A 22089-nucleotide genomic window follows, 5' to 3' on the forward strand; every position below is an offset into this window, starting at 1 on the left:
GACGAATGACTGCTAGTCACAAAAATATTATAAAAGTTAACAATAACCACTGTTATTAACAATTCTTATGACAAAATATTTAAACTGAAGTTTTTATCAAGTTCAAATTTTCTTAATGGCCTGAATAAATACAGATATCCCTGGAAATAATATATATTCGCAAATATTTGGTAAAACGTAACAATCTGAATATTTATAGACAAATAAAATAAAAAAATTTCAAATTTCGGCAGTTTCACGTAGCAAAAAATCTGGTTGCTTCAAATAGAAAATTGAGAAATAAAATTATTTTCCGTAGCCATGGTATCCAGAGTTATATTTTGTTTTAATAAGTTTTCGTTGTTTTAATATTTTCTCACAGAAATATGTGCATTAGACTCAAAAACATTGGGATTTTGTTTATCTAAATTTTTTATAAACATTTATGTTGTTATATTTTAACGAGAATTATTAACAGCAATAACAACAATTTCTTTTCTATGCTAAGCAACCAATTTGTAAAAATTTAAATTGTTATATTTTATCAAATATTAATACAGATTTATTATTTTAAGGAATACTTGAAGTCATTCTGGCGATTGAAGAAAAATATAATTTGAAAAAATCTCAAATTTTAATATTTTGCCACAAGAATTGTTTATAACAATTGTTATTATAAACTTTTCAATTATTTTGGTGGTTAAATATCATTCCTCTATAAGTCTCTAGCAATTCATTTAAGACAATATAAAGTCTTACCAGAACTATACAAAATAATGTGATTGTTTAAAAAAATGTTTTAAAAAATGCGCACCTGGATACATATTTGAAAGACGAATCTAAAGTGATTTTTTATTTTTACATATAGCTCTCAGTTTGTTTATAATTAATTACAAAAAATGTTTAACTAATGTTCATGGAAAAATTTAATTTCTAAATTATCCAGTATTTTCCATCCCTTGAGATGGGCATAACATTTCAGAATATTTTCGCCAATTAACGAAGATGTTTAAAAATATTTTTCAAGGGGAAAAAAGTGGCATTAGCGGACAATTCTGAGAAAATAGATTCTTAAGTATAATTTTTTCAAAATAATACGAAAATAATGTTTTTGCTCAAAAAAAGTGTCAAATATGGTCAAAAATATGTAAGTCCGAGGTCTCTTAAGAGTATAGATTTTTTTTTATTATTATGCCCGGAAAAAGACATGTATATTAAACTTTATAAATTATTGTTTAATGACCCGTCACTCGCTGTCTCAAAATTAATCCTTGAAATAGTAAAATTAGATTTTCTTTAACTCAGGGCCAAATCTTTAATGAAATGGAACGAATCCTAATTAAACTTGCGCAAAACTTTATTAAAGTTTGGAAAGGACGCTGGGATTAAAAGTCCGGAGTAAGTATATTTTTAGACCGAGTTCAATGTTCCCTTATTTACGAACTCAGGGTGTCTACTCGAAATCCTGGAAAAGAATTTCTAAAATTTTTGATAGTAATTATTATAAGTTGAAGAAAAACAATTGATAAAATAAATACTTAAAATGGATTTTTAACAACAAATGAAACAGTTACATTTTCAGTTATAAAGATTAATTTTTAATAAAAAATAAAAACAAAATTTAAACAAAAAAGATAAATTTTCATTCAAGGTGATGAATTTTGAACTAAAACGATGAATCTTTGGTTATGCGATTGTTTTATTTTAAATAGAATAGATGAGTTTTCGAATAAAATTATAGAAATTTAACCAAAAAAATTAATTTCGGAATTAGTGGTTGAATTATTAACAAAAAAGAGGAATTTTCAACAATTTACATGAATCTTCAACTGAAATAAAAATAAATTTTCAACTAACAATTAAATGGGAAAATGTTCAGTTAGGGCAAAAGTTTTTCATTAACAAACAAAATTTTCAAGAAATTAGTTGAATTTTTCAGCTAATAATTACGAATTGTCGATTAAATAGTTTAATGTTCAACCTATACAGGTTCATTTCCAACTGAGGAGTTGCATTTTCAACCAAAAAATAATATGTAATTTTTCACGAAAATAATTTAATTTTTAATAAAAAAAGATTAATTTTCCACCAAAAAACACGACTTTATAACGAAAAAGAATCAATTTTTGAAAAAAATTAAATTTTTAATTGAAATAATGAATTTACAATAAAGAGATGAATTTTTCATTAAAATTATGAAATAGTTAAATCTTTAGTTTAAAACTTTTATTTTTCCAAAAAGTTAAGACAAAAGTTTTCCATTAACAAACTAAATTTTCAAGAATTTAGTTGAATTTTTAGGCAAAAAAATACGAATTTTTGATCAAATAGTTCACTGTTCGACCAAAACAGGTTCATTTTCAGCTGAGGAGTTGCATTTTTAACCAAAAAACAATATATAATTTTTTTACGGAAATAATTTAATTTTCAATAAAAAAGATTAATTTTCATTTAAAAAGCACTACTTTATAACGAAAAAGGATCAATTTTCAATATAAAATTAAATTGCTAAATTTTTAATTAAAATAATTAATTTTCAATAAAGAAATCAATTTTTAACTAAAATTATGAAATAGCCGAATGAAATAGTTAAAGTTTTAGTTAAAAAATTTATTAAAAAAAAATTTATTTATTTAACTAAAAGAGATGTCAATGAGAAAGGTGACTGTTGATATATCAACCAAAAAAGATTTTATTTTTGACAAAGAAAAACTTGAATTTAACTTAAAAGATCAATTTTCTAACAAAAAAATAAAATTTTCAAACAAAAAAATTTAACACAGACAATTCAATTTATATCAATTTTTTAAACTGTCAGTTGACAGTTGAATTGTTAAATTTTTAGTTTCAAAAATTAATTTTCAAACAAAGAGATTAATTTTTAACTAAAATGATCAAATGTCCAACTGCATTAGTTAATTTTTCAGTTACAAAATTTATTTTTAATAAAAAAGAACGAATTTTTTCAACAAAATAGTTCAACTTTCAACCATAAAGATGAATCTTAAATTCAAATCCTGAATCTTCAACTGAATGAAAATGAAAATGTAACTGTCCATATAACAACCAAAAAAGATTTTTATTTTAATAAAAAGCAGTTCAATTTCAAAAAGAAAGAATAATTTTCTAAAAAAACAGTTGAATTTTTAAACAAAAAGATCAATTTTCAACCAAAAATTAAACTATTAAAGATTTTAATTTAAAATGTAAGAAAAGTTGATTTCAAACAAACTGTTGAATTTTCAAAAAAAAAAGATAAATTTCCAAGTAAGACAATTAATTTTCTACCAACATAGACGAATTTTCATCGTAATAAATGAATTTTCAATCAAACAATTGAATTTTATAATAAAAAGAATAATTTTTAACCAAAAATATAAGATATTAAACCCTTGTTAAAAAAAAAGAATTCTTAACAAAAAAAGACGAATAATCAAGTAGTTGACTCTAATGATATAAAAAGATATTTTCAGAAATTAAGAAAATTATTATTTAATTTTAACATATACAATTTAAACAAAATTTAAACCCACTTAAGAAAATGTCCTGCCTTTGAAAAAAATTCCCTGAAATTTTCAGGGTTTTCCAAGTTTCCCAGGTGAGTAGACAATAACATTCTAAGTTCTAAATTTTGTCATAGTACTTTTCAAATTTTTATCTGTTAAAAAAATTTCCAGATTGTGTGGAAAATTATCAGGGCAAGCTAATCTAGGGCTATTCAGTTGGCCTTGATAAAATCTATTTTGGATGGTTGTCGTTAAAAATTATTTGATACTACCTTAATGTTGAGAAGAAAGTTCTTGGTTTTCAATGTATATTTTACATTTTTTATTCTATTAAACAAACTGAATATTTTTGAAGAACGAACAAAAATATTCGTATTCAAAAGTTAAACAAATTGTAGATCCTGATAGGCCAGCGAGCACATGACTAGGGCCCCAAAAGACTGAGATAATAATGAGGAAAATTGATTTTTTTTATGTTCATTTTCATTTTTGGTAGTTTTAATACCCTGGATTTTTTTTAAAAGTGCAAAAAATAATTTTTGTTTGATATGCAACAAAACTATTGGTCATGGCGGGCTAGCCAGCACCCAATTAGGGCCCCAAAAGACCCTCCAGATTAGCCTGTCTACACAATTAAAAATTTTTAAATCCAAATTTTGTGGAAACAATATTTAGAGACTTATATAATTTTTTAAACAATTAAATTATGATAAACTATTTTATTAATTTACTTACTTCGAGCGTCGCTATTAGGATTTCCATTGCACCCGAGTTCTTTCTCCATAATTTTTCCAGCATTCGCTCCCTCGTTTTTCGATCTGAAAGTAGAAAAAAAAATTTATTCACTATTTCTAGTTATATTTTTTATTAATAAGTAGGAAAATATAGGAGGCAAATTGCTGTGATCATCTTTTTAAAAGATAGTTGGATTTCAAATAAAATATTGAAGAAGCGCAGGTTTAAAATCCATCTTTTAGATTTATTATTATATTTTTTATTCTTCCTTATTTTATAATTAATTATATATGGCACTTAAAAATTATATAATTATATATAGCACTAATTAAATATTATAGTTATATTTATCCTATCCTACCTAAAAATATCTTCCCGCTGTATTTTCCTTATATTTGTGCACACACCATTTTAAACTAAACGTCAAAGAATCGAAAACTGTAATTCGGCGATTGTGAATTCTCTTTTGTTAAAGCCCATCAAAATTCTCATCACGTATAAAGTATGAATTTATTCATCGTGATGAATTTAATATTTACTTTACATTTTGCATTTAATTTTATGCTCAGTTACCCTGAAAAATGTGTCATTTCGATAAATTTATATTATGACAATTTATATACAATAAAACAGTCAAAATAAATGTGGTAGGATTTTTGAGGACATATAATTTTGTTAACTTTTCTAAATTTTGTATATGGATCAAGCCGAAATCACACAAATCTAAGAAATTCCACCGGAATGATGAGAATGTAAAAATTTTAATTTTCCCGCCAAATATATGTGCTATTAAAAAATGGTTAAGAGCAATTTTTTAGGTTTCTTCCAGGCAATAAATTTTCCTGTTGAAAATTTCACCAGCTTTTGCGTTCTATGGCTGTAAATTTGAATTTTCAATTTTCTCATGGCATTTTCTACGTTCAACCCTTAAAGTGCATTGTGGGTGTCACAAAGCCCAAAGAATTTTCAAACTCTTATAAACCATACTTAATTCCAAAAAATTGAGTAGGTGTCACCATCTAGCTTTGGTTGGAGACACTAACTGTAAGTAAAGTCGTTTAGTGAAGTAAAAAATCGCGGGGTCTTAAACACCCAGTGTGCACTTATTAAGTGAAAATGTAATTTTGGAGAAAATTTTGTTGTTGAAAATTTATTAATTTTTGTTTACTTTCTAGCGTGAGTATATCATATGAAGTGAAATAATGTTTTTTTTTAAATATAATTGTTGAAATACAGTTATATATGTCTCTTTTTTAATTTCTTGTATTTTTATAGTATTACATGTCAAAGATCCTCAATTTTTATAATAATGAATCTATTTAAAAGCAAAAAATCTGGTTCATCATTTTATCATGAAATTGACTTTTCAACTGTGCAAGTAAATTTTTTTTTAAAGCGCCCATGTTGCAATATTTTTTTGTGAAAGTACAACATTTCAAAAGTATAGGCACAAATGTTCAGGTTACAATAATTAAAATTGCGTGAGTTATGAAATTTTAAGTAAAAAACCCCATTTTTAAACCTTTCTTTGCAAAATCTTTTTTAACAAACTGAAAATAAATAAATGGCCTTAAAATTCACTCTACCTTATAAAAGATACCTTAAACTATATCGGATAATTTTATTGTGACAAAATATTCAATAGGGGTTAATCAATACATGAATAAATACTTTGGGGTGTTGAAAACCCACAATGCACTTTACCGTGATTTTTACCATGTATGCACTTTGAGGATTAAAACAAAAACTATTATTTCTATTGAAAAATAGATCAGAGAAATTTGATTTGAAAACGAATATTTTTTGATCGATTCAAATTATTTCAGCATGTTTCTAAGCATAATTAACAATATTGTAATGGATTTTCTTTCTGTCTGAAAAATTAATTTTAAGAAAATATTTTTAAAAATTTCAAAGATTTTAAATAATTTTCTTAAATTTTTGAAAATAATTTTAAAATTTTCAATTTTGCTATGTTACAAAATGTCAGAGAAAAATCCGAACAATTATTATGGATATTTATAAGTTTTTAAAGGATACAAAAATAAATTTATTTAAAACAAAATGTAGATTCTTTAAGATTTCGAACAAGAAATTTAGAAGCTTTTAAAGAATTTTATAAGGTATCAGAAAAATAAAACATTTTTCCTGGGATTTCTCAGGAAATTTTTTATGATTTTTTATTTTACAACCTTTATTTTACGATTATATATAAAAAGATTTTAACACGTCACGAAAGATTTTAAGAATGATCAAAAAAGAATCTAGAAGATTTTAACACATTTTTTTATTTTGTAAGTATTTTGTTAAATCTTATGAAAATTTTTGAATCATTTTAAAAGATATTTGAAAAATTTTGAAAAATTTCAAAAATAGTAAAAAAAATTCTAAATTTTTAACCAAATATAGATTTTTAAAGAATTTAAAATTAAGTTTCAAGTATGTTTAAAGATTTTAAGATTATGAGAAAAAATGATTTCAAGATTCCTGAGAATATTAAAAGTGATTTTTTATTATAATCAAACTGATTTTAAGAGAATATTTAGAAAGATTTAAAATTATTGAATAAGTATTTACAAAATTGGCAAACGAAAGAGACGACAGAAAAATTCCGAAAAGTAAAATTCCCGAATTGGAAAATTCTCCAATAATAAAATTCCCGAATAATAATTTGCCGAATTTGAAAATTCCCAAAAGAAAATTGTTAAATTATAAAATACACTAACTTTAAAATAACCGAATTTAAACCATTGAAAATTTATTATTTATAAAATTGATTAAATTATTACAATTAAAATCATTTTTCTTTCTAAAAAAATATCCTTAATATAAAATCTCTAAACGATTTTGTCGATTTCGATTGTCACACTACTCGATATTCATTGCTATATGTGTGAGACACGAGCTGTCAGTGGGTTAGACAGCGTTGGAAAATATTGAAAAAATGGTCACGATTGCTCGTTCTTTGATAGCTACACGCGTGTCGAAAGGGACACTCGTGAGTCACAGCGAGTTAGAAAGTAATAGAGCGTTACACGTGTTTTCTTCATGTTAATGATCCCAACGGAGCTGGCTTGATCTGCGCTTGCTTGGATTTGAGTGACGTTCATTGGCTCCGGTGCGCGTCTATACTTGATTTTTAAATACGTACACGAACTAGAGCCAATGAGCGGCGCGCAGTTCAAGCATGCGCAAGTATTTTTGGATCAATGTTGGAAATAATAATCGAATCGAAATTTAAGGTCAATAATACGAATAAACGCTGCTGCTTTACCACCACCTTGCAACCCATACCGCCGCAATACAGGGCCTCTGCTTGTTATTTATGGTCGAATTCTTATTTCAATTTAAGCCTCTCTGCTTGTTATTCATGATCTTATTTTTATTTCAATTTCGGAAAGGATATTTTTAAGCCTTCAAAGCATTTAAACGAGCTATCTAGACCATTAAATATATCTACCTGAATGCATGCGGAGAATTTCTCAGAGCTTCTCAGAGCCTTGAGAAGCTTTAGCATATACTCTGGGATTTTTATCGGCACGGTTAGTATATTTTTAATTACAAGTTAATGTTTAAGCTATTATTCTTTATTAATATAAACTTTAACATTGAGTAATATTCCTATGATGCATGGAATTTTTATAAGTTTATATAGTTTAAGTTTATTTTTAAGAGATTTTGAGGTTAGGAAATAGTTTTAAAATACAAGAGCAAACTGCTGGTCGCAAACTTAAATCATTTTTGCCAATTTAATGTAAATCATCCGTATATCTACAAAAATCTATCAAATATTATTTTTTCTATGAAACGTTACGAAAATGTACTATAAAAACTTCAAGAAAGTTAGGCTTTTACTTATTTTTATTAATATAAAAAATACTCCGTGTTTGATACACATTGAAAATTAGTAAAAATTTTCATACAAATTTTACAAAACTTTCATTTAAATTTATAAAATTTTTGGTGAAAAAACAGAAACTATTTTAATCAGGATTAAAATAAAAAATATCTTTTTATATTTTGATCCTGCGTCTTTTTGATAAATTTTTCAACTGCAAGCAGTTCGCTCCTGAATTGCAAAATGTAATATTAACCTTAAAATTTTAATACGTTGCTACCACATTTTATATCAGCAATAGAATTTTATAACAAATTTCATGCTTCACAGAAATAATACTTAATGTTAATATTTATATTTAATGAAAATAGTAACTGAAACATTAACTTATAACTAAAAATACACTAATGTTACACTAACTTTACTCAATATCAGAAAAATACCATTAAACTCCTTGCACTTCACTTTCACCACAAAACAGCTGCATAAAATACAGGGTGGACACGCTGGGGCTTACATACATGGCGAGTGGAATGCTACCCGAATTGCACAATAGCAGGGGAGAAGCCATTATACAGGGGTATTTTCTTATTTCGCCTTCGGATCAAGTTTATGAGAGTTTCCATGGTTGCGTTCGAAACTTCAAGCGGTTATGTTCAGATTCACCTGTTTGCCCTAGTCGCTGTCAAAAAATATAGGCAATGTCAATTTAAATTCTACGCATGTAATATTTCATTCACTTTATTAAAAACATATCCCGTCTATTCATAACATACCTTTTTTTATGCATTAAAAATAAGCGCTTAACACCATTCACTCTTCGCCCACTGGAAGCGCAGAATAATATTACTATTTTATAGTATTTGTCACTGAGCAGCTATTCGATAATGGTATTAGCAAAGAAAAAAAATTACGTTTACTTCTCAGTTCACATGTCTCACTTCATTATTAATTAAACACTTTTATTATTTGTAATTACTATATAAGATAACCTATATTGTTTTTACACGTGTATCCGTTTGAAGTTTCGAACGCAACCATGGAAACTATCATAAACTTGATCCGAAGATGCACGGACTTGACGGAATGGCCAATCCGAATGAAACTTTAAAGGCGCGAAATATGAAAATACCCCTGTATAATGGCTTCTGCCCTGTTGTCATGCAATTCGGGTAGCATTCAACTCGCCATGCATGCAAGCCCCAGCGTGTCCACCCTGTATATAGGCTTCCAATGTTTTATATGCTTTTAAATAATATATGGTTTAAGGAATATGAGATTGAATGAATTATGTTCAGTTTTATGGATGTATCAGGTCTTCATATCTGCCGACAATTTTGCCAAATACTCATTCTTTATTTTATAAAAACACAATTTTGAGAACCTTCAGCAACAGATACATAATATGGGGATGTAGGGGCACTTCTATTTTCACCCAGTGGTCGGCGAGAAATTAGTTTTTGACCAACTAAAAAGGAATTTACAACAAAATAGTTGAATTCTCAATCAAAAAGATGAATTTTAAATAGAGAATTTTTATATTTCTAACAAGAAACACAAATTTTTAACAAAATAAGGGAATTTACAAACAAATAATTCAGTTTCCATCTAAAAAAGATCATGTTTCAATACAAAATATGAAATTTTAAACAGATTATTTCCAATTTAAAAAAAAAACAGATGAATTTGAGACCAAATAGTAAAAATTTTAACAAAAATATGAATTTTCAATCACAAAGATTAATTTTCTATTAAAACTTTTTTTTAACAAATAATAGAATTTTCCTCTCAATTAATTTTCAGTGCAAGAAAAATATTATAAAAATTATTTAAAATAAAATAGAGTTCACTTAAAATCACTCAGCTTCTACACATTATTTAGCAGAATTTCTCAGCGATTAAAATTGTTTTATAGTAAATTATGCAAAACGTTTTTCTCCGATCTAAGGCGAAAAAATCGAATTTGGACATTTATGTTAAGAATTATAAAAAACAGAATAATTTTTTACTTATAACATTAATTCTCTACAAAAATACTATTAGTTTTCAACCAATAATGATGCAATTAAAATTTCCCTTAAAGAAATCAGTTTTTAACAAATTAACAAAAATCAAGAAAATAGTTGAATCCTTAATAAACAAGATAAGATTTTAACAAAGAAAAATAATTTTCTACCAAAAAGACGAATTTTCAAATGAAAAAATTAATTTTTAATTGAAAATTTAATTTTTTATCCTGAAATTGTGCAGTTGAATTTTTAATCAATTTTTAACAAAATAGTTGAATCCTAATCAAAAAAATCAGTTTTCAAATAAATAGTGGAGTTTTCAACTAAAAAAGATAAATTTTTCATTGAAAATATAAATATATAAAACTAGAAATAGGATGATTCCTTTTTAGTTAAAAGAATTAATATTTAACAACAAACAATTAAATTTCAACGAATTAATTGAAATTTTACTTAAGAAAGATGCATTTGATGGTACATATCTGAAATTTCAAGCAAACAGATGTATTTTCAACCAAGAAGATTGATTTTACATGAAAAATACGATGTTTGAAACAAATAATTAAATTTTCAACCCAAAAATATCAATTTTTAATTCCAAATTTCAATGTTCCGCCAAAGGTGGGATAGTTAAATTTTTAGTTAGAGAATTTAATTTTCAACGAAAAAAAAACGGAATGTGCAACTTAATATTTTTGTTCTTAATCACAAAGATGAATTTTCAAACAAGAAGACTAATTTTCTACCAAAACAACGAATTTTCATCGAAATATGTGCATTTTCAGACAAATGGTTAAATTTTCAACTACAAACGATCAATTTTTGACTTCAAATATAAATTTTCTTCCAAAAATGGTATAATCCAATTATATTTTACATAAATTAGTTTCTGACTATATAGAAACTTTCAACAAAATAGTTGAATTCTCAATCAGAAAGATATAATTGTGAGGAAGTAGTTTTATATTTCTAACAAAAAACACAAATTTTCAACAATATAGTACATAAATTTTCAAACAAATAATTCCGTTTTCAACTAAGAAAGATCAAGGTTAAAAAAAATATCAAATTAGAAAAAAAATATAATAATGCAATTTTTAGTTTATAAAAGTTAATATTCAATAAAAAAAATGAAATTTTCTTCAGATTATTTCAAATTTTAATTAAAACAGATGAATTTGACATCAAACAGTAGAAGTTTTAACATAAAAGATGAATTTTGAATCACAAAGATTAATTTTATATTAAAGACAATTTTTTTTTAATAAATAACAGAATTTTGTATAAATTGTTAATGTAAGTTGTTGGCTTTCGGGTCAGGTGAATTAAAACTAATTAAGTTGTTTCAAACGTTTCGGTACACAATGGTGGCCTTCATCAGTGAAAATGTAAATTGTTTTTAACTAAAGTAATTTTCAATCCAAGAAAAATATTCTAAAAAGTATTTAGAATAAGATAGAATTCACTTCAAATCAATAATAAAAAACAGATTAATTTTTTACCCACAAAATTAATTTTTAATAAACGATTAGTTTTTAACCAACAATAATATAATGATAATTTTCCTCAAAGATATTAATTTTTAATAAACAAAAAAAGTCAAGTAAATAGTTGAATCCTCAATAAACAAGATAAGATTTTAACAAAGGAAATTCATTTTCTACCAAAAAGACGAATTTTCAACTACAAAAACTAATTTTCAAAAAGATCAATTTTTAAACAAATTTTAGAGTCTTCTACTAAAAAAAAAATAAATTTTTAATTTAAGATATAAATATATAAAACCAAAAATAGGATAATTCCTTTTTATTTAAAAGAATTAGTATTTAACAACAAACAATTACACTATAACAAATTAATTTAAATTTTATTAAAATAGATGAATTTTATGATATATAGTTGAACTTTCAAGCAAACAATGTATTTTCAACCAAGATGATTAGTTTTATAAAAAAAAACGATGTTTGAAACAAATAATTGAATTTAGAAACCAAAAATATCAATTTTTGATGCTAAATTTCAGTGTTTCACCCAAAGTGAGATTGTTCAATTTTTAGTTAAAGAATTTAATTTTTAACAAAAAAAGATCTATTTTTCTGAATTTCTAAATACTGTATCAAAACAGATAAATTCGTTTCCAAATATTTTAATCTTTAACGGAAAAAGATCGATTTTAAACTAGATTAATTTTCTGCTAAAACAAGAAAAATAAAAAAATTAAGAAAAAAGGTCCTTTTTCAAATTAAAATATAAATTTTTAACCAAAAATAGTAGAACTGAAATTTCTTTTAAAGAAATTGGTTTTTGACAAACTGAAAAGGATTTTTTTTTTTAAATAACTGAATCCTTAATGAAAAATATTATTTTCAACCAAGAATATAACTTTTCTACAAAATTAAGAATTTTCTACAAAATCTAGAAAGATTCAAACAAATATATGCTTTTTATCTGAAAAATATCATTTTTTAACCAAAAGTAATATAAGTCGATTTTAGTATCATAGAAATTAAATTTTAAAAAAATAGAAATTTGAAGAAAATAGTTGAATTTTCAACGAAAAAGGTCCGTTTTAGACCGAAACAGATGAAGCTTCAATTATGAACTTAATATTCAACGAAAAATGTGATAGTTCAGTATTCAGTTAAAAAAAATACTTTTCAACTTAAAGAAATGCAATTAAAGAAAATAGCTGAGTTCTCTACCAAAACAGATTGTAATTAAAAATATCAATATATTTTTAAGCAAAAATGGAAAGTTAAATTTTTACTTCATTACATGTATGGTCATTTAAGGAATTAATTGATAACTTATTTGTGAATTTTAAATTAAACTTTAATATTCGTACACGAACGAAAAACAGATAAGGGGTATAAAAATAATGTCGGCCAGATGATGTATTCAGTAATATTCCATAATTTAATGTTGAATATATATAGCTTTGAAATATAGTCGCAAAATTGAAATGCGTGACGCGCATGCGCTCGAACGGTTTTATCATCTGAATGCGTTTCAGTTTAACATAAAAATATTTTTACACCTAACATTTGAACATCCATGTTTCTCCGTGCAATAAATTAATTTTGAAAAAAAAAAGAATTATCATGAAAATGGTTGAATCCTAAATCAGCAAGATGAATGTTTAAACAAGGAGATTAATTTTCAACTAAATGAAACGATTTAAAAAAAGATCCATACATTTTTAAAAATTAGTTAGATTTTTAAATCAAAAAGATCACATTGTAATTAAAAAAATTAATTTTCGTCCAAAAATGTCATAGTTGAATTTTCTGTTAACAAAATTAATTTTTAACAAAAAAATACAGTGTCATGAAAATTATTTTTAAGAAGATCGAATTAATTTAACATTAGACAGGTTCTGCACTTAATTCGGTGAATCGATCAGGAAGGGAATTATGTTTTTAGATTTATTTTTAGAGAACTCTTTTTTCGTTTTAAAAACAATTCTATGTTCAAAAGATTAATTCTTAACCAATAAGATTCATGTTTTACAAAAAAGACGAATTTTTAACCAATTACTTGATTTTTAAACTGTAAGGGAACAGTTTGAAAAAAAAATGTTGTGGAAAAGTTCAACAATTTAGTTGAATTTTTTTTCTACCTTGACTAAAATTGTTTCTTGGTTAAAAAATCATCTCTTTGGGTAGAAACTTGATTTTTTTAGTGAACACAAACACAATAAAAATGTATCCCTTTTGGTTCAAAATTTAACTATTTTTTTGAAAACTTGACTTTTTGGGTTGAAAATTCTACATTTTTCTTTTTTCTTTTTTTAAAGCTCCTTTGTTGAGGACTCAATTATTTTGTTTAAAATTTGTCTTTTTTATTGGCATTCGACTACTTGGTTAAATCTTAAGCTAATTGAGTAAAAATGGATCTTTTTTGAGTTGCAGATTCATAATTTTAGTTGAAAATGTAATTCTTTTGTTGAAAAGATTAATTACAGTTTCAGATACAGAACTCGTCCCTTGGTTTCTTCTTTTATTTTATACTAATATTTTGTAACATTCATTAAATATGTATAAAATAGAAAAGATAGGATTTTGATTCATCCTTTTTTATAAAAAGAGAAATTGGCGTGCGCCGTGGCGCTCGCAAGACTGCTAGTATTAGTATATATCCGCGAATTTTATTATTCGGAAATTTTACTATTCAGCTATTTTCCAATTCGGAAAATTTATTTTTTGGGGTTTTTCAGTCATCGCAAAAACGAATCCCAAAGATTAAAAAATAATTTTTCAAATAATTCGAGAAAGTTTATAATTTATTTAACAATTGTTGGAATTTTAAAGGAATTAAAAATGTTTTCAAACTTTTAAGGTTTTCGAACATTTACAAAATACTCTTAAATTTGTTTGAATCATCAAAAACTCTTTAAAATATTTTACACTACTTAAATTTTTCTTAAAATTTTGTAAATTCCGGTAAGATAAAAAAAAGAATTGTTTATTAGAAATTTTCCATAGACTTCTTGACGTATTCAAAATATTCACAAATCTTTTTGTCTTTTATCGAGAAACACGAGAAAATTATATTTTAACGCTTATGCGTTAAATCAAGTAAACAAAGAAAATTAAAAATTGGACATTAAAAAATTTTATTTTGTGTTAAAAATAATTGGTTCCTTAAAATTATTATATGCTTAATTATTTTTTTCATTCTGAACTGAATAATATTTTTTGCTGCAAAAAAATGTGGTTGATACTTCATCTTTTTTGTTTGAAAATTAATCTATTTTTGTAGACATTTGTTAATGTGACGAGTAAACCACAGTAAAACACGTGTTAACAATTTAAAAACTGGTTGTTTATTCACAAATTTAACGTAGGAAAAAAGGGTCAGTTGCCCATAGGTGTATCAAGTTAGGGTGCAATTTTAATACTTTCCCTTAATCCTGGGCATGCAGCATCTTGGTCGAAGCAATGAGACTCCTAATCCCAACTCGTGCTTCTCCTCCTTATATCCTACCAATCCTTTCGCGAGGACATCAGCTTTCATCTTCTTCGAAGAAATATATTTTATTTCGAAGGGACAATTTTTCAGAGCATCTCGAACAAATTGATGACGTATGTCAATATGCTTCAATCTTGAATGAAACACCTGATTTTGGGCTAGTATTTGAACAGCCTGATTATCATTATAAACAAAATTTGGTTTATTAACTGGCAAAACAATTTCACTCATAAATCGACGAAGGTAGATGACTTTTTTGGCAACCTGAGGTAGTACCATATACTCAGCTTCCATACTAAAAAGAGCCACTGTCCTTCGCTTGTCAGCCTCCCAGCTAACAGCTGCTCCAGCAAACATAAAAGGAAATCCAGTATATGGTCGACGACCGTCCGAGCAACTTCTCCAATCTGCATCTGCATAACCTTCGAGACACTTGACGGATTTGGCCATAGTTAATCCGCTATCCAAAGTTCCTTTAAAGTATCTTGAAACCCTTTTAGAAGTTATCCAGTGTTCTTTTTTGTAGCAGGTATTAAATTGGTTGAGATAATTCACGACAACTGCGATATCTAGGCGTGTTCCCACATCTAGGTACATCAGGGATCCTATCAGTTCACGGAATGGATGTCCGCCTAATTCTTTCTGCGAAATTGATCCTGGTCTGTTCAACTTAATACTTGGAACCACGAGCTTTAAATGCTTCATCCCGAAAGGATGCAGAAGACTATCAGTATATTGTTTCTGAGTAATCTGAAGCTTTTCTTCGTTTCTGAAAAACTCGACCCCTAAAGAGTGTCGAATGTTTCCAACTTCCTTTATTTCGAATTTCTTCTTTAATTCTTGTTTTATTATGATCATCCTAACAGTGTTTCTTGAAGCCATTATCACATTATTCAAGTAGAAAAGGATGATCATAAAATCTTGTCCAGATTTTACAGTCAGAAGTGCAGAATCAGATTTTAAAGGGCTCAATCCCAAGTTCTTAAATTCATCCTCCAGTCTGGAAGTCGATTGTAGATCTGCTTGCTTCAAACCATACAGAGAAATTTTTAAACCTAACACCTTTGTTTTCTTCTGATTTTCTTGAACTATGCCTTCAACTTTTTTCTTGGTTTTGTTTCTAAATCCTTTGGAATGGATCATTTCTGATAATGCTTCCAACAAGAAATTAGGTACTTCCATGAACATTTCTTCATCTAATCGTCCGTTTAAAAAAACAGCTGTAACGCCTGATTGATGACAAATGAGATCGCGCTCCACATTCAGAGACATCACGGTTTTAATTGAGCTTAAACGAGCAACGGGTGCAAAGGTCTCGTTAACCTTCGTGTGTTCGCGCCAACTTTAGTCACACCTGCGCTCACGCGAACTGTCAGTTCACCGCCCACGGTTTTTCATGATGATCATGCGAACACCTTTTTGATTAAAATTCTTTACTAAAAAAAATATAGTTAGTAATCAACATAATATAGATTCTAGCTTGAAAAATAATTTTTGTTTTCAATTTTGTTTCGACAAACATATGAAGGTATGCTTGGTTCAGCAGACATCTGGCGATCCTAACAAGAGATCCATTTAATCTTCTTTTGATTCCGCGAAATTGTAGGCACTGATTGAATTCCTTGTTACAGTATTCTGCAACGTTATGGGGCTAAACATGTTTGATCCCCTTTCCAGTTTGGTTTCCTACCTGTCGTTTAAACCTTTTAAAAGCTGGTACAATATCGCTTTCATGTTTGAAAAAATAAACTTCACCCCAACCGGAACAGTCGTTAATGAAAGTTTGAAGCTTGCTGTCTCCGCTTACCTTTATTCGCAACTTTTTCCATTGATATGAGTTAGAGTCAAACCCTATTGCATTTTCCTTTGGGAACAGGAGATAAATCCGTTAATCTGTTTATCTGTCATTTCACCAACAGAAATTATATCCGAACGCAGATCAGGATAATGGAAACTCTTTCTAGCCTAAAAACTTTAGTGCTGCTAACATAACCCCATGCACCATTTTTGATTAGCAAAGCTTCCATTGGAAGCTTCCACGTATCCCTTTACGTTTACCTTTTACAACTAAGCAACTTTTTCCAAATTCTACGATGCACACTTTTCAGTCACTTTGAGATCAGTTTATACTCGCTTTAAACTAGCTAATTTTAATACTATTCAGTTCCGCGATCCTGGGCCCATAACTTGTTAAGGTGAAGGGTGAACTAAAGTGAAACACGTATGGACAATTAAAAAAAACTGATATCCAAAAGGGCCAATGCTCACGAGTGTATTAAGTTAGAGTGCAATCTTAATGTAATCTTTTTTTTTTTTTTTTTATCAAAATGACAAATAAAAGTTTAAATTTAAAATCATTTTTGGCTAAGGATTCAAGTTTTTTTCGAGAATTAAAGAAAATTTAAATTTTTTCGGATTGAAATATCAACATTTTTTGTTGATGTTTCATCTTTTTTTAGTTGAAACTACAAGTACTTGGTTCAAAGTTAAACCTTTTTTTAAATTCATTTTCTTAGTTGAAGATTCATCGTTTCAGTTCAAAATTGTTTTTTTGTTGTTGTTTAGAAAACCCATAGAAAATTCATGCATTTTGTTCTGAATTTCTCTATTTTTTCCAAATTATCTGTTTCATTGAAAATTAATTTTTTTTATTGCAATTTTTTCTATTTATTTTATTTAGAATTGATCTTTACTTGAGAATGTAAATCTTTGATTGAAAAATAACTTTTTTGTTACATTTTTTATCTGACAACTAAAATTTTCAAAAACCTTCTTGGACTTTTTTTTAAGAATATAAAGAAAATTACATTTATATAACCCTAAAATGAACTAAAGAAATAAATCTAAAAAATAAGTAGTTGTTCAAAAATTTTATTTTGTACTAAAAATTATTTTTTCCCTCAAATCAAAGAAGTACACGCGCGCCCAGCGCGTGATTGATGCTGCTAATTTAATATTATTAGTGGAATGAGAAATTTTAATTGTAAAAATTTGTTTATAACCAAAAAAAAATAGTGAATCGTTTTTTTTTTTAATGAATGTAACAATTCTTCTTCTAACTTTTTGAACAAAGGTGTAAAAAATGAAGGAAAAAATCTCATTAATAACACCTGGAACATATTATAGCAGTTTTCATGTATTTATCTATAGAAAAGGATAGAAAATTTTCTGCACCATCAATTTGGTATATAAAAATGTCCAAAATAAGTAATTTTATTTAATGATCAAATTTGTTTCTGAATGTTTCTAAACATTGTTATTAAAAGATAAAATTTTAATTAGTTTCTAATATTGGGAAGTAATTACATACTCAATATTTTTCTACCAGACTATAATTTGTAAATTTTTTCAATAATTTAAATACCTGATAAAAGTTACATTACCTATATTATTCAACATTATCTAATAATAAAATTTCGGAATTAGAAAATTCCCCATCAATAAAATTTTCAAATAATCAAATTGCAGAATAATAAAATTTCTGAATTATAAATTTTCTAATAATGAATTTCCCGAATAATAAAAGTCGTCCCACTTTTTCTTTCGAATTTATTAAATTACCTAATCGGCATTAAGGAAAAGCGACCACAATGCTTTTGGGATTTTCATGATGCGCCTATTGTTTTAAAAAAGTTAATAAATTTATCTTCCAATTAAAAAATTGCGTGATACAACAACAAAAAATCCATCGTGTAAAAGAAACGATTTACAAATACATTTGTACCGAGATCCAAATTTAATTTTTTTATTTTACTCTTCCAATTTTTAGAAAAAAAATATACGGAAGACGCAATGGTTCTGAAATATTTCAGTCAACCTTGAACTTGGATTTCCGGAAAGCTTATCTAGACATTTTGATAGATAAGGGTAAGAGAATTGGCACGGTGTACCAGATCGTATTTCGAATTGGACACAGTTTGAATCGACACTAATGTCGTGAACCTGTCAGCAAAGAATTAAATGAAACCTTGCCAACTTTTCCAAAGCCTCAGTCAAACATAATTTTGCTCAAAAATAAAAATTTGATGCACACCATTCTAAAATATTGAAAATGTCGATAAAATTTCTACTGAATGCTACTAACTCCATTTTAAATTAAAAAAAATTATTTCAATTAACAAAAAATTAACTTTCAACTAAAAAAAAAATAGGAAGCTGCTCAATTTTCAATTAATTTGAATATCCAACCAAAATTATAAACTTTTAAGCAAGAATATTTAAGCAAAAGATCGAATGTTAAACAAAAATGGAATATTTAAATTTTTAGTTAAAAGGTTAATTTTTCGACCGACAAAGCACGAATTTTCAACAAAATAGTTCAATTTTTACATTAAAAAAATGAACTTTTAACAAAGATGTTCATATTCATTTTTATCAAGAAAATTAATTTCCGAAGAAAAAAATGGATTTTCTACCAAAAAGCTGAATTTTTAACCAAAAAAGTTACATCTTAAACCAAAAATGGAGGAGTTAAATTTTCATTAAAAAAATTAGCTGTTCACTAACTAACAACGCATTTTAAATTTAAAAAAGTTAAGTATTCAACAAAATAGTAAAATTTTGTAAACTGAATATGAATTTTCCACAAAAAAAATTAATTTTGAACCAACTAATTCAACCAATAAGATAGTTTTTTACCAAAAGAATACGACTTTCTATCAACTTACATGCAATTTCAACAAATCAAAATAAATTTACAACAAAATACATCAATTTTTAAGCAAATAGTTAAATTCTGTATCAAAGAGATGAATCTAAAACCAAAAAAAGAGGAATGTTCACCCAAATCAAATAAACTTTCAATCAAGTTGTTGTATTTTTAAACAAAATATAAACTTTTAACCAAGAATATTCAAACAAAAAATGTTAACCGAAATGGAATATTTTAATTTTATGTTAAGAAATTAATTTTCCGATCAACAAAAAAGGAAATTTCAATACGATATATAAATTTTAAATAAAAAATATAAATATTAAATCAAGAAAGTTGTGTTTCAACGATGTGGTTCAAATTTTAACGAAAAAAATAATTTGTCACAGAAACTTTTTTTAAATATAGATAAATTTTAAACTAATAGGGATACATTTTTTACAAAATACATGAACTTTCTACTAAGACGATTAATTTTTTAAGGAAATTATTCTTAAACAACAACAAAATGTGTACCAAAAGAGTTTACTTTTAAACCCAGTAGCTGGATTTTTATCCAAGAAGGTGAAATTTCAACCAACAAAATTAATTTTCTGCCAAGAAAGCCGAATTTCTAACAACATAAATGAATTTTTAACCAAAAACGAAATTTTTTATACCAGAGATGGAATTTATATATTCTCAATTAAAAAATTAACTTTTAATAAAAAAACGCATTGTCAACAAAATATTAAAATTCTTAACAAAATAGTTAAATTTTCTACTGGAAAGATAAATCTTTAATTGAAAAAAAAATATTTTCAACAAAGAATTTCAATTTTCAACCAACAAAATTAATTTTCTGCCAAGAAAGCCGAATTTCTAACATCAGAAATGAATTTTTAACCAAAAACAAAATTTTTTATACCAGAAATGGAATTTTTATATTCTGAATTAAAAAATTAACTTTTAATAAAAAAACGCATTGTCAACAAAATATTAAAATTCTTAACAAAATAGTTAAATTTTCTACTGGAAAGATAAATCTTTAATTAAAAAAAAAATATTTTCAACAAAGAATTTCAATTTTCAACCAACCAGGTAATCTTTCACCAAGAAAGACGAATTTTTTAAAAACGTCCATGAATTTTTATATAAGAAAGAACAATTTTCAAGAAAAAATGGTAGAAGTTTTATTTTAAAAAAATACAATTTTCAACTAACAAATACATTTTTTAACAAAATAGTGAAATTTTAAACTAAAGAGAAGCATGTTTAAAAAAAGTTCATTTTGAACGAAGTAGTTCAACTTTCAACAAAAAATTTGCATTACAGTTAAATAGAATAGTAATAGCATTTTAAGCAAAAGAAACAGATATTTAACCACATAATGAGTTTTTAACTAAAAAAGACAACTTTCAGCCAAAAAAATTAATCTTAAAAAAAATAATTTTTACTAAAGTGGTTTACTTTTCTACCGTATAGTTGGATTTCTAATCAAAAAGGTGAATTTTCAACAAACAAAAAAATTAATTTTTTATCAGAAAAGTCGATTTTATAATAACATACTTTAATTTTCAACAACAACAAAAAATACACATTTAACTAAAAATGGAATAGTTATATTTTTAGTTAAAGAAGATAATTTTGTAACAGCAAAAGGAAATTTGCAACGGAATAATAAAATCTTCTACAAAAGAAATTAATTTTCATTTTAAAAAAATTAATTTCTAACGAAGTGTTTGATCTTTCAACCAAAGAAATAATTTTCTAACAAAAACCAAGAATTTCCAGCAATATAGATCAATTTTAAACTAATAGAGAGATAGAGAAAATACTAGATCTTTCAATCAACCAGATTAATTTTCTATCAAAAAAGATCAATTTTTAACATACAGCATGTTTAACTATCTTTTTTGTTAAAAGTTCTTGTATTTTGTTGAAAATTCCTTCATTTATTTGAGAAGTTATGTTTTTTGTATGAAATTCACTTTTTTGTTTGAAAATTCAATGTCGAATGAAAAATTCGGCTGTTTCATAGGAAATTCGTCTTTATTGCTTAAAAAATCAAAAATTTAATTGAAAAATAGCCTCTAATTAGTAAAAATTTCACCTATTTTGTAAAAAATGCAACTTCTTGCTTGAAAATTCTTGTGTTCTGTTAAAATTTCTTCGTTTTTTGGAAAAAAGTTAATCTTTTTGGTTGGAAATTTATCGTTTTCAGTAGAAAATTCAACTATTTGGTTTAAAATTCAAGTATTTTCTTGAAAATTCGACTTTTCGGGCAAAAAATCAATTTTCTTTGTAAAAATTCATCCTTTTGGTTGAGCATTCACCTATTTTGATAAAAATTCCTCCTTTTTTATTGATTTTAAATTATTGAAAATAATTTTTTTTCAAATGCTAATTAATTTTTTTTAA

The 22089-nt window shown here is 25.8% G+C and overlaps 1 protein-coding gene across 9 annotated transcripts in view; it reads right to left on the reverse strand.

Annotated features, from left to right (window-relative positions):
* LOC117175649 (cytosolic carboxypeptidase 4-like) overlaps nucleotides 1-22089 on the reverse strand; it is a 328784-nt gene that overhangs the window by 270608 nt on the left and 36087 nt on the right. For all 9 annotated transcript variants that reach the window (XM_033365360.1, XM_033365361.1, XM_033365357.1 and 6 more), the window contains one exon: nucleotides 4221-4303. In XM_033365360.1, the coding sequence (XP_033221251.1) occupies nucleotides 4221-4303 (83 nt within the window). The remainder of the gene's footprint in view (nucleotides 1-4220; nucleotides 4304-22089) is intronic.

Source organism: Belonocnema kinseyi, chromosome 6, assembly GCF_010883055.1.
Source record: "Belonocnema kinseyi isolate 2016_QV_RU_SX_M_011 chromosome 6, B_treatae_v1, whole genome shotgun sequence".
Lineage (NCBI taxonomy): Eukaryota > Metazoa > Arthropoda > Insecta > Hymenoptera > Cynipidae > Belonocnema > Belonocnema kinseyi.